General features: G+C 36.2%; 2 protein-coding genes across 2 annotated transcripts; both read right to left on the reverse strand.

Annotated features, from left to right (window-relative positions):
• Positions 1-2,742: 2,742 nt before the first annotated feature.
• On the reverse strand, positions 2,743-3,877 carry LOC149014219 (uncharacterized). The gene has a single exon (XM_089159432.1). The coding sequence runs from the start codon at positions 3,644-3,646 to the stop codon at positions 2,918-2,920; it is 729 nt and encodes a 242-aa protein (XP_089015558.1). The 5' UTR covers positions 3,647-3,877; the 3' UTR covers positions 2,743-2,917.
• A 4,588-nt stretch (positions 3,878-8,465) lies between these two features.
• LOC149014220 (uncharacterized) lies at positions 8,466-9,683 on the reverse strand. The gene has a single exon (XM_089159635.1). The coding sequence runs from the start codon at positions 9,449-9,451 to the stop codon at positions 8,729-8,731; it is 723 nt and encodes a 240-aa protein (XP_089015761.1). The 5' UTR covers positions 9,452-9,683; the 3' UTR covers positions 8,466-8,728.
• Between the last annotated feature and the right edge of the window lie 3,916 nt (positions 9,684-13,599).

The raw sequence follows: 13,599 nt of genomic DNA on the forward strand, positions 1-13,599 counted from the left end.
ATAGAGTTCTGTGCTTTCTCCACACCTGTTCCCCACACATTACGAACGAGCTTATTGAGAGTTCCTACTTATGATTGTCTTGTTAGAATTTAAAGACTGGTCCCTCTTCTAATGTGTGACAAAAAAGTATAAGAGAGTATAGACTTTCTACCTGACGGATAAAAAATCCCAATTCAAGTAGGTGTGACAGTTAACTCTATCCATTCGATAAATTCCTTACACAGATTTTAAGTTGGTCATAGTTTCAGGACCAGTGTCTCCAAACTCAGGCACAACAATGGTCCCCAAACCTACTAGTCTATTAATTGCATTAATTACGTTGTGGTGAAGTAAGAACGCAAAAAGTATCTAGATTTATTGATCCAAACAGAGCTTCATATGGTATCAATGTATTAGGTACTTGATGGAAACATCAAATGCATTGAAGCTACCCAATAAGTTAAGCCCATTAATATTTCATGCTAGGTTGATCAAATTCTTTGGTTTTGAAGTTAAAAAGCAAAATCATTGACCCTTGTATACAGTGCATGGTGTTCTACTTAGAGGGGAGATTTGAGAGACACTTCCCATATTCTATGGAGGAAACATGTCTAAGCATAGCCATGAATGACGAAAAACTGTCCATGCATGTATGCAGAGATTCACTTCACCATGAAAAAGAACCTTCCATGATCGTTCGTTCTGTCCATCCATCACTCCATGGATTCAATGACTAAGATCTCCTCACATTTCCAAATTCCAACGTTGATTGCGTTCGTTATTTTTTTAAAAATTATTTTCATTTCAAAATTTGAAAATTTAAAAACCACAGGTATAATACATGTAATGTACCAAATCGAAGCTGAACCAGAAACCAAATGTTTGATTTAAGTAGACTTTTGCGAGTCTATAAATATTGAATTTCCTCACATTATTTTTCAGTTTGGTTTGGTTCCGGTTTTTGCCGGTTCTCATAACCCGAAACCATATGTGATCGATGAATAGTAGGTCTCGATCGTCTCTCTTGACGGCTATTGACCAAGAATTATGGGGGGAACCTACAGGGTTATGGTAATGGGGTTTATTAATTTTAGAACAAATTGCACAAGCACCCCAAAATGAAGGTCTTAAAGACTTAAAGCATTGCCCACTTTATGTTTAAAAAATACAGAGACCCCAAAATTAGATTTTCATTGGATATATTTGTCAAATTTATCACTGAAAACTTTTCAGACACTATTTATTATAGGGATATTTTTGAAAATAACTAATGATTTAACTGTTTTTAATGATAAATATAACAAATATATCCAATTAAAATCCAATTTTAAGATCTATATGTTTTTTAAACATAAAGTGGGGTATCAGTGCTTTAAGGCCTCTATTTTGGGATGCCAATGCAATTTGTTCTTAATTTTAAAATACTTTATTATTTTTTATTTATGAGTCCTACATAATTTGTGATTGTAATTTCATCTCCGTCATGAAATATGAACCACACTCTAGCAGGGGATCCCTATATGTCTCTGTACCATAGCGAAAATGTCAAATCCTTACTCAACTGGAAGTAGCAGATGGGTGGGGTTAAGGGATTCGGGTCATGTATAGGCCCTTTAGTGGACAATTTGACTACTAAGGCCCATTAAGATCAATTTATTGGGTCTAACTAAAATGCATTATTATTATGAGCCCATCTTTTAAAGTCATGGGCAATGTTTAAATTAAAAATTTTCATAGATAACTCTAGAATCTTGAGGGGTTTGCTTAATTTGGTAAAAACCAATGTCTTATAGTATGAGGTTAAGACTTCTTTCACCCTTATATTTAGTTATATGTAAACCCCTAAGATAATCTTTTCAAAGCACCATGCCCATAGAAAACGTTGAAGTATCGGGTTTAACTTTAGTGTTGTGCATTAACTATGTAGCTAACGGTCAAGATCTAAATCTCGATCGAGATTTCAATCTCAACTGTTGGCAGTAAGTGCTACGCATTTAATGCGCAACATTCAAGTCTGTATCTGAAATACCGATCCAGATTTCAATCGCAATTGTTGGCAGCAGGTGCTGTGCATTTAATGCGCAACGTTGAAATCTACCTTTGAAATACCAATCGAGATTTCAATCTCAATTATTGGTAGCAGGTGCTGCACATTTAATGCGCACCATTCAAGTCTACCTCTAAAATACCCCTATGATGCTTCTCTAACACATCAAAATTTTCTTTTGGTGGGAGGTGGGGGTGGTGTAAAAGGTTCTCTAAGGCATCATTTTTTTTTTGGGATAAGAGCTTCCGGAGGGAAATATTACTAATACATGTGTCGTCGTCGAATGGGTGCAAACCCATGACCTCCCCGTTGAAGGATAATTATTATATTTACCGATTGATGTGGATCCAACGGTAATGATCCACCACTTGCCGTGGGTGAAAGGGAACTGAGTCCATTTCAAAAACAAAACAAAACTATTTTCAACATTTTCGTCTTGATTCATATATGTGTTTAATTATGCCACTTCCATTTGAATTTCGCCATCAGACCCAGCAAATCCTCTACACTTTGCGGTCAAGTTGCTCATATTGAATTGGGAATTGCACGAGGAAACGTTGTGCGTGGAAGAGGTCTGGATTCCGATAACCCAATAACAGAAAATATAAGATCGAGGAAGCCATCTTTGACCGGTTCCATTATCTGAATCCATGCTTCTATAAATATGAAATAGTTAAAGAATGAAAGAGACTTCAATTTACAACAAGATCCATATGATAATAATAATAATAATAATTCCGTAACTGTAACCCGAAAAAGAAAAGAAAAGGAAAAAAATACAACAAGAACTCCAATTAATACAATCTCTCAAACAAGAAGAGAAGAAGAGAAGTCAAATACAATAAAAATAAAGAGTATGTAATCCGACCTGGAAATTCTTCAAAGCCCACCCTAGAGCTTTACCTTATTTTTACACTGCATATCTTTAAGAGACATGGATGATGCTGATGAGATTTCAACAGTCATGGTGCAGTTCATCTTGATCTCAACGTTCTTCTTGAAGATATTTAACACGTTGACGCGCCCATACAACTCAGTGTAGCTCTCCATCGTCATCTCGCCTGAACTGAGATCACGGGTCAGGTTTTGAAGCCTGGAAGGAGTTGAAGAGTCAGCTACAATGGAAAGAGTAATGGTAAGGTTCATGTGCATCGTCTTCTTAGCCTTGGCGTTACCAGCCGGGTTATCAGCCGTTCCGATCTCTGACCCATAATAGTAGAGAAGAGTGGTGCCCGGTTGGAACTTAAAGGAAGCGACGTTAGGGTTCTTCACTGACATATCTGCAATCATCGTTGCATTGATGCTGGGGCTGGAATCGGTGGTGGTGGCCGGAGCGCCGGGCAAGTTGGGTGTGGTGGTGGTGCTGGCGTTACCGACGGAGACTTGATCGAAAGTGACTGAGTTGAGAGAAATGGTAGGATCTTTAACTTTGAAGACAGTGAAGATGAGGATTATAATGATTATAACCACGATCAGAAGCGTAACTGATGCGCACCCACAGCACTGGATACATCTTTTACGGCGGAGCTTCTTCCTTGCTTCGTCGGAAGCGTCTTCTACATCGGTGGTTCGTGTAGGTGTGGCATGTGCTAGGGGTCTGGCTTGTTCTTCCTCAACCATGATTAATGATTTCACCACAGGCGCTCGAGAGCAAGACGAGATGTGCAATCAGCAACCACGAAGGGATTAGGCAGCTATAAGGTGTTGGAGCCTTTGCTTTTGTCCTTCGTAGAGGGTCCTCTCGAGTACTTGTGTGTTCTTCTCTGGTTTGCTGCTTTGCCCTCTGTGGGTATTGATAATATCTAACTCTATATATATAGAGCGTAGAGAGAGAGAGAGAGGAAGAGCTTGGGAAGCATCAAGGAATATGGATTGATGGGTTTCTGGGTTTCCAGTCAACCAAGTCTTAAGAAATTTAAAAATGATATGATGTGGCATTCAATAGCAGAACTTATGGGACTCGGTTTGTTCTAGAAGAAGGTTGATCTACATCTACTTCGTGTTTATTTAAATTTGTTTATGTTTTTCCGCCATTAGTCTGAATAATACGGCTACGATAACACGGTGTTGACTTCGAACGTTTCTTCCTTCTTCTCCTCCACTTCTTCTGGCTGCTCTGCTCATCTTATTCTAATCGACAATTTTCTATTTGGGGGTAACAACTTCCGTATCGGATCATCCGTTTGGATTGTGATGTTTGTCGATATCGGTACTTCCACATATCCGTTTCACTTTTTTGTTTAGGAGCAACCGAGGCAATAGGAAAAACATCACTGAGTCAAGGAGTGGAAAGCGGCTAAAGAGTTGTTTCTTCTACCAAACTCGGCCTTTTTGGTTAGAATATCTATAAAGTATTGCAGGTCCTAGTAACAAAAGCGAAATTATACTCCTCAAAATGCTAGACCAAAAATAAAATGCCTCGAGGAATCACGTACACCAAAGCTTTGCTGGGGAAGGAAAAATGTCACACCCTACCTAGCCTGTGTCCAGAACACTGAAATACCTCTGGAGGTGATAACACTATAGGATCAAGTTCACAACCAATCCATAACGACACAATATCATATAATATAATCTAAGAGCAAAAAGAATTAAAGTATCAAATTATTAAGTTATTACAATCATCCTCAAATCATAATCAAAAGTAATGAATCTAAAATCAGAGTATAAAATGAAGAAATTGTATAACAGCAGAAGCCTAATTAAATGTTATCGGAGTCTAAGAGTAAAAGTTGTGTCCCTGCCTAACAATTTAATAGACAATGTAACGAATAGCAATTACACCAACTATTTTTTTTTAAGAAATCTTCACAGCCTTAGAAAGCTAGACTCTATAGGAGCACTCTGAGCAAGGGCACATCTCTCAATGTGCCTTTGTGTCCTCTCCTGCAAGTCCCTTGTAGGACTCTATTGGCAGTGAATTCTTCAGGTAAAATGAGTCATCATATCATGTAACAGAATCTAAAAAATAATATGTATAGGGAAGTGAGTTCGACAAAACTCACTTAGATCAACATAATCATATATTGCTCATCAATCACACACATCAATATACAATATATAAATATATGATGAGATAATGAATAAATATGCAATTATGATCCTAAATTCTAATAAATGTAGTCTTTATGGTAAACACACATTAAATTACAATACTAGCCTCTTATGGGCAGTCTCGTCACTCTTCCTAACGGCACTCAAGTCGTCTTTCAAAAACTCACGCTAATGGGATTATCACACATCATACCAGTGGCTGGGGATTTGGTACCACTCTCTTACCAACATCATTTGGTTTGAAAACTGGCGCATGTCAACGGTAAGTCTAGCTTCAATGCAAGGTCAACTACGCCTCGTGCTACATGTGGTCCGAAGACCTATCTTCATTCCTAGTTAGGGGTGTCAACGGTGCGGTTTGGGGCTGAAAAACACCTAGCCCAAACACGGCCCATTGACAAAATAACGATTTCGGGCCGGTTTCAGTTTGGTGTGGTTTGGGTTCGGGCTAACGGTTTAGATTCAGGTTGATTAACAGTTTATGGTGTGTAAGAAAAAAAAACAAGAAGAAACAATTGAGCATCCTACAACAAAAGCAAAAATTATATAGAAAGCAAAGTTGCTATTGGTCAATTTCCATTAAAAAAAAAACCCCCCCATTCTATAAAAATCAAGAACCTAAATATTAAGTAGTAAAATGACTATTTGATCTTTGAATTCATTCTTACTTTTTTTAATTGTCTATACCAACTGCCTAATGGTAATATAATGATTCATATATTATTTAATGTAAAATTACAAAATGAGTTGTAAACAGGTTATAACGGGTTGCGGTTCGGTTTCGGGTTGGTACGGGCTCCACAACCCTCAGCCCAATTACGGCCCATTAAGGTTCGGTTCGGGCTATAACGGGCCGGCACGGTGCGGTTCGGTTTTAATGGTTCGGACTATAAATTGACACCCCTATTCCTAGTACCATTTTGGTCTAGTATCTTTCTCCACCTAGAAATGTTATTCCTTACGACACTCAAGCTGTCTTTTAGACTACCATTCCTTAACCCTGTGGTCATCCACATATGCGGGAACAGATGCCTCTCATGCCTCCTCACAACACTCAAATTGTCTTTTGGACGCCCCATAAGCTCAATCCTAACATATGCAACTCTACCATTACATGATAACAGTGGGCCTGTATGATACTCACAAGACCCGGCCACTGCCACCACGGGTCATTCGACTTGAATACCCCTACCAAAAAGTTAGTAGCATTCATCAAGGTTTACTAGCCAATACATTTAAACACTTATTGACCATACACCTAGTTAGTCTAAGTGGATGCATAGGCACTATAGATAATGAGTGAACCCATAACCCTGGATTAGTATATATATAAGTAGGTAGTACTTTACCACCAAATTTTCACACACATCATGTTTAATATCATCATTACCTTTCATTCGTTCAAAGTCTCACACAGTTCATAAAAAGATATATTGGTCATTTATAATTACAAGAAATAGAATCAAGTCAAATACACAATACCTGATGATGCATTCCTCACCTTTTAGTGACAAGATAGTCACCACATGTCCAAGAAATCCACAATACAAGAGTACAAACAATCAACAATAATCCTAGAAAATAGCATGACTTTGGGACTTCAATATAACAGTAGGATTTTCCCAGAAATACCTTCCAATCATCCCAATTAGTCCCAAGAAAAAAATTCCCAAACTAACTCTCAAAGAGTTGCCCGCAGGCATCTCAAAGAGGATGAACCAGTTTCAAAGTGAATAGATAGAATGATTCATTGCTTAATGGTGTTGGGAAACACAATGGGGAATAGGAATAAGCATTCAATTCATACTAACTTCCACCATTTTCATCATTATTGCAACCAACCACTGTATATACCATGAAAGAATGGTTGAAAATAGAGGTTTCTAGATCTTCTTACCTCAACACACAATTATCTTTGCAATATGATCTTCGGCACTGCTTTGACGTGCAAGAATCTATCACATAAACAAGCTATTATGAGGTTAAAAAGTAATAAAATAGGGTTTTAAAGTCCGAAAACCTGAAATTGCCCTTTCTCGGGGAAGGGCGGTTGGTCAAACCGACCACCCGCTCACTGCCCTATATCTATCACATGCAAAAGCCATTTTCAATGGGCTTTAGAAGGTAGGTTCCTCAAAATATTTCTAAATCAATGGTATACTTTACCTGGCATTAAAGTCCTCTACCGTTGGATTTTGTTCATGCCAAAATCTCATTTTTATGCCTTCCAAACTTACTTTCTCTATATTCTTGCAATCAATTAGGGTGGTCGGGTCTTCTTCTATTTCATCCAAATACATAGGTTCAATCTCCGAACTTTTGATCTCAACTCGGATGGTTTAAAATTTTCTTCTACTAGTACTTTGAGTTCTCGGATCTGAAACTATGGACTATCGGGTTAAGATTTTTAGGCATTTTACAGGAAATTTTCCCAATACAGTAGTGCACCAACTCTTGGTTATTGGTCTTTTTAATAAAATTATGTTCCTCCAAACCTCTTGCAATGCGTACAATATCGCAAATCGGAGGGTCAAATCCTCACGCACGAGAACCAATCCAAACTAAATCGGATCCGAGATTGCTAGCAAGATTTCACCCTCATGATCATGAGCCGCTTACCCAACCCCACATCTTACTCCTTCCTCATGAAATTCTGCTGCTCTCTAAGCAGCCTCCATTGCTATGTGAGAAGGACTCCAACCTTGTTTATTAAAGAGGGAATATTCATTTTACAAACCCATAGCTGCCAACACCTACTGAATGGATTCTAACCCGTCTAACCATCAATGCACACTAGATGAATTTTATTAATTCCAACCGCTCAAAGTATGGTTTAGTTCATTTTAAAGGAAAACTGATTTTATTGTAGTTAAAGTCATTAAATGTGCAAATGGTGTTTCAACCAGTTAAAATTTAATAAGATACATGTGGGCCATGTGGCACACCACCACGGCACACGCACCACAAAGCATTTTAACTAGGATACATGTGACACACCACCATGGTATACGCACCACGAAGCAAGAGAGAGGGAAAAAAAATCACAAGATGAATAAATCACGTGAAAAGGTTTGAACTTTGAAGGACAAATATTATGATAAATTGAGGAAATGGAGATCATGATGAATTGAAAAGACCCAATGTACTTGATAATTTTTCATTATCCTGAAACTGAGAATGTATAAAATAAATGATTGACTTAGTCTCAAACAAGAAAAAAGATAAATAAATTATTACACAGAACCCACGGGATAAAATTATCTAAATGCTATTTTTTTATTTAAATTATTTAAATGCCCTCTAAATTGTGAAATGGCATTATTACCCCGAACAAATGAAATATACCTCAATTTTAATCTCTCCAACGGAAGCTTTGTTTGTATCGAATCATGGAAAGTAGAGGAGTTTTTGGGGATAAATGGTCAATGAGGATTCAGATGCAGATGCAGACGCAGATGGTCACTATTTTTTCAGCTCGGGCGTCTGCATTACAGTACATGAACAGATCTAGCCACCAGAATGGACTTTTATTTAGAATAGAATCCTCTGTACACACAAAACCTGAATGACAGATCTTTCAATATTTTACAACAAAAAATATAAATCCAATCAAATAAAGAGAAAGAAAAAAAATCCCAGATAGGAAAATCATAATGCTTTAACATCACTGCTACAGTTCATATCTTCAAGGGTCATGGCAGAAGTAGAAATGCCAACCACCATGGTGCAGTTCATCTTGATTTCCAGATTCTTCTTGAAGATGTTTATCACATTCACACGCCCATCCAACACCGTATAAGTATCAATCGTCATCTTCCCTGAAGTCAGATCGCTCGTCAGATGCTGAAGTTTACCTGGTGAAGACGAATCAGCTTGAACATAAAGATCAATCGTAAGATACATCTTCATTGTCTTCTTCGCCTGAGCATTGCCGGCCGGATTTACAGCCTTTCCCACCTCGGAGCCGTAATAGTAGAGAAGAGTGGTTCCTGGGTTGAACTTAAAAGAAGCAATATTTGGGTTCTTGACGGATAAATCTGCCGTCATGGTGGCGTTGATGCTGGGATTGCTGGAAAGGGCGGCTGGAGAATTGGGTAAGCTGGGTAAAGATGGTTGAGATGGTTGAGATGAGTTGTTGATAGCTAAGTTATCGAATGTGATTGAATTGAGACTTATGGTTGGATCTTTGACTTTGAAGACTGTGAAGATGAGGATTATGAGGATTATAACGATGATCAAAAAGGTAGCTATTGAGCAGAAAAAGCACCTGCAACATCTTTTACGGATTTTTCTGGCTTCCATCGCTTCTTCGTCTTCGTGCCCAGTTCGCCATGGGGTGGCGTATGTGAAGGCTCGAGTTTCGTCCGCCATGATTTTCTTGTTGCTGTTTCAATCGAGCTCTCTTTCTTTCTTTTGGACCCAAAGCTTCTATAGCTGATTGATCGATCAAAGAAAATGAATTAATATGAATGAAATGAACTACTCTCTTCTCCACCACTAAACTAATTCTTGCTTTGTTGTATGTTTGCTCTGACGTCGATGGTTTTATAAAGAAAAAGGGAGCTTGGTGATTAAGATTTCTTAAAAGAAAAACGGATTTCAAAATCAAACTGGGTCTTCAAGAAATTCAAATTAATTTCTGAATTTGTGGCGTTAGGAACAAGGATTAGGTATCCGAAGGTTCTACTCTCGAAATATATTTTGTTTTGGTCAATAAATCACGGCGCTGGACTACACGGTGTTGACTCTTAATTTCCAGTCCTCCCTCCTTTTCTGGCTGTCTTTAATTATTTTTTATTTTTTATTTATTTATGTATTTATTAATTTTTAACAGAGCTCTTTAATTATTATTGACACTTTAGAAGGTTCTATTTGGTTTCGGTGGATGAAATTATACATTTCTTCAGTGATTTGACTACTCTAAATTTTGATTCCTCAACTTACCCCCTAATATTAATGTCACCCCTAATTTAATAAATTATCAAATAGAATTCCTACCTATTAAGTTAAAAAAAATACTATCTCTAAACTATATCTTCTAAACTTTGTGAGAATCTATACTTAGAAGTGGAAGAAATTACAAATGACAGAAGTAGACGAAGAAACGAGTCAATATAGGGCTTTTTGTTTTAGATTATTCTTGTTCTTTTGAAATATTTAGGTTACTCACATCAACATTAAATTATAATTTTCTAACATTAGGGAGAGTCCTTGATATATTTTTACCCTACAGAAAATTTTAATTGATAAATTGAACAACTCTCAGAGTGACATTAATTTTAGAGGATACCTCAGTAAATGAGACATTGAATTTTTCATTAAATAGGTCTTCCTACATATAAAACTAAATTACCATATATATATATATGAAGTCTTCCATTCGGAACAGCTCGAGCACGACTACATTCTCAATGCTTAATAAGAGTCGAACCTATAACCTCTTCATTAAAAGACATAGGTCTTACCGTTAGAACACTTTGCGTTGAAAATCAAAATAATTAAATTTAAAAATTAAATCTATTAACCTAAATTATTTCAATTTTTTTTTAAAATATCTATTCTATTATTATTATTATTTTTTTTTTTTTGTCAAGAGTAATGATTGTAATTCAAAGTGAAGTGAATAACATATATGTTGATGGTACATATGCACAGACAAGAAGTGGACGATCAAACCAACTACAGAGCATGAAATGACCTCTATCCAACGGTTAATAAATTTATCCATTTAATAAATTTTAATAAAATAAAGAATTTATGGGACATATAAAGGTAACCAGCCAACAAATTTTGAATATCTTTATGAGCCAATCAAAATTCTTGGACTGACTAAATATTTACTCCAGTTTCGGTCCTTGGCTGACCATTGGAAGCTTCGTAGACGTAAACATGAATCCAATAAAATGTGAATGTGATACAACTATACAAGACTTGGTAGCCTTTATGACCTGGCAACTGCAACAAAAGATGAAGGGGAAACGTTAAATCCAACGCGTCACAAAGACTAATATACTTATTCTACCTTAGCTTTGTGACTCAGTCCAACAAATTAACTTCAGCTTATGTACAATACACGTAATAGCGTAACCAAAAAAAAAAAAAAAAAAAAGGTAAAAATCGTCTTGTCTCGTGATGCGTACAAGTCTAGATTTTTTACTTATCATTACATCCCTTCATCACACATTTAAGAAAAAAGACCCGTTATTGTCCATTCATCATTCACCTCTAAGCATCTGAAAAGAAGATTTTCCTCTTAAGTAAATAGCAAAGGAGAAAAGGAGCTTACGAGATAGAGAACAGAGTCTTTTATTTGTAATAAATGAGATATGTACTTTATCATCTAGATCAAAGACAAAACTAGGACTTAATGTTAAGGAGGGTCAATATTGATATTTTACACAAAAAACAATCATTCTTTTACTCATTTTCTATGTCGTTAAATTTTGTTTCCAATAAAGAAAACAAGTACTAACATTTTGTACATGAAAATATGGTCGAAGGGAAATTTCAAAAAATCGAGAAGCGAAGAGAAGATAGTTGAAAGAAGAATGCCAAGTGCTGATATTTCCCACATGAACTAGTAAAAGTTTTCAAAAATTTGCCGTTGAAGATCAATCAAATTGCAAACTGAAAATAGCGCATGATCACACACACTGGCAATGAGTTGTCTAGTGGATTTTATGTGATTGACTATGGAGTCTTCTATTGGCATTTTTATTGGCAATACACTCCTTTAAGTTGAAAGAATTACTGGTTACTCAATTTGACTCAATTCCAAAATTACTAGTTACCCAACGATAATAGTCTTGATTTTCGTATGAACACCGATCACCTCTCCATAATTAGCTAGGCCATAATTTTTGGTGGGTTCTTTTCAACTACCTTCTTCCAATCCAGCTATGGGTGATAGTAATTAAGCTCTAAGGTGAAATGGGATGACAGTGAGTTCCAGCAAAGGAGGTGGTGGGTAGGAAAAAGATGGGTGAAGGTAAAATCGCTTCACCTACTTAAGGGTTGGGTTTAAAAGGGTAATATGGTAATGACACCTCCCTTAAGGACATTAAGGTTATTTTAATTTCAAGTATTGAAATAGTTAACGGAATCAAGATTATTCTCTATAGGTAAATTTATCACAGCCTTTTCTGAAGGAATCAACTGTGAGTCAGCACTAGTTGCAAAACAGTTGCTGTTCGAGTGGGTCTCCTCCAAGCCATTAGATGTGGAGTCAAAGAGATTATAATCGAATCTGATTGTTTGGACGTGATTAAGCAAATTAATGCTTCCTCTCCAGATCATAAAATCCTTCAGATCTATCATGATATATATAAGCTTCAAACAGAGTTTGTATCTTATGCTTTTGTTTTCATTCTAAGGTTTTGCAACTTGATTGCAGATTCCTTGGCTAAAGTGGCCCTCTCGGTCGAGCTACCGACTGTTTGGCATAAAACCAATCATTGGCTTCTTCATATGTACAATGAAGAAGTCAATGTTTGTATTAGCTACAGTCTTCAATAAATGTCTTCTTTACCAAAGAAAAAAAAATCAATAATTTTAGAATTGAGCCAAATTCGAAAACTAGTAATTTTTCCAACTTAATAACATGCTTAAACTTTCACCTCTACTTAAATGATTCACTAGTGAAAACTTTCATTATTTTTAAATGTTTAAAAATGATTTTAAAGAGAAAAATCATTTTTTTGGGGGAAATTATGGGAAGGATTCAATTAGCATCCGAAGGACCTAAAACATCTCTAGATTAAGCTTAACAAAATTTCACATTGTTGCATGAAGTCCTCCGCCATCAAATGCTCTTGACTATAAAAGCCATGATATGACAAAAACTATGAAGATGATGCAATGGTAACCTTTTGTGTCTTAAGTTCATTTTTTTATTTTTTTGGTTTAGAATTTTTCTCTCCATTCGTACATTGCATTTGGAAAAATTTGTCATGTTTATAAAAAAAAATTCAAAAGAACAATCATGTTAAAGACAATTTGTCAATAGAGTCTAGGTCTGACGAGTTGATAAATCATGAAGATAGAACCGGACCGGTCCGTTCGGGCCAATCTGGTTCAAAATTAGACAATTCACTTTATCCAGTTGGGCAGATTTTCAAGGAGAAACTCAAATAACTTATAGAGTCTGTTTTGTTACATGAGTCTGGAGATTTCAAATATTTAGAGATTTAAAATCTATAAAGTTATAATTTATAAAATTAGATGTTTGGTTGTGGAATGAAATCTGTGGATTCATCCTAAAAAACTATTTGATCGACATGATTTTTTGTGAATGTGTAAATGTATAGCTTTTTTGAAATTTCTGGATTTCTCCCCTTACCCATAAATCTTCAGATTCACGTTTTTAGTGTAAAAAGATGAATCTCTAGATTTCATGAATCTAGAGATTTTTACAACCAAACGGGTATAATTTTCAAATTCATGAATCCCTCAAATCTCTGGATTCATGTAACCAAACAGGCCCTAAATAAACTAATTACAGAACTGATCCAACTCAAAAT

The sequence above is a fragment of the Hakea prostrata genome, chromosome 6 (genome assembly GCF_041222555.1).
Source record: "Hakea prostrata isolate BN-2017 chromosome 6, UWA_Hpros_2, whole genome shotgun sequence".
Taxonomy (NCBI): domain Eukaryota; kingdom Viridiplantae; phylum Streptophyta; class Magnoliopsida; order Proteales; family Proteaceae; genus Hakea; species Hakea prostrata.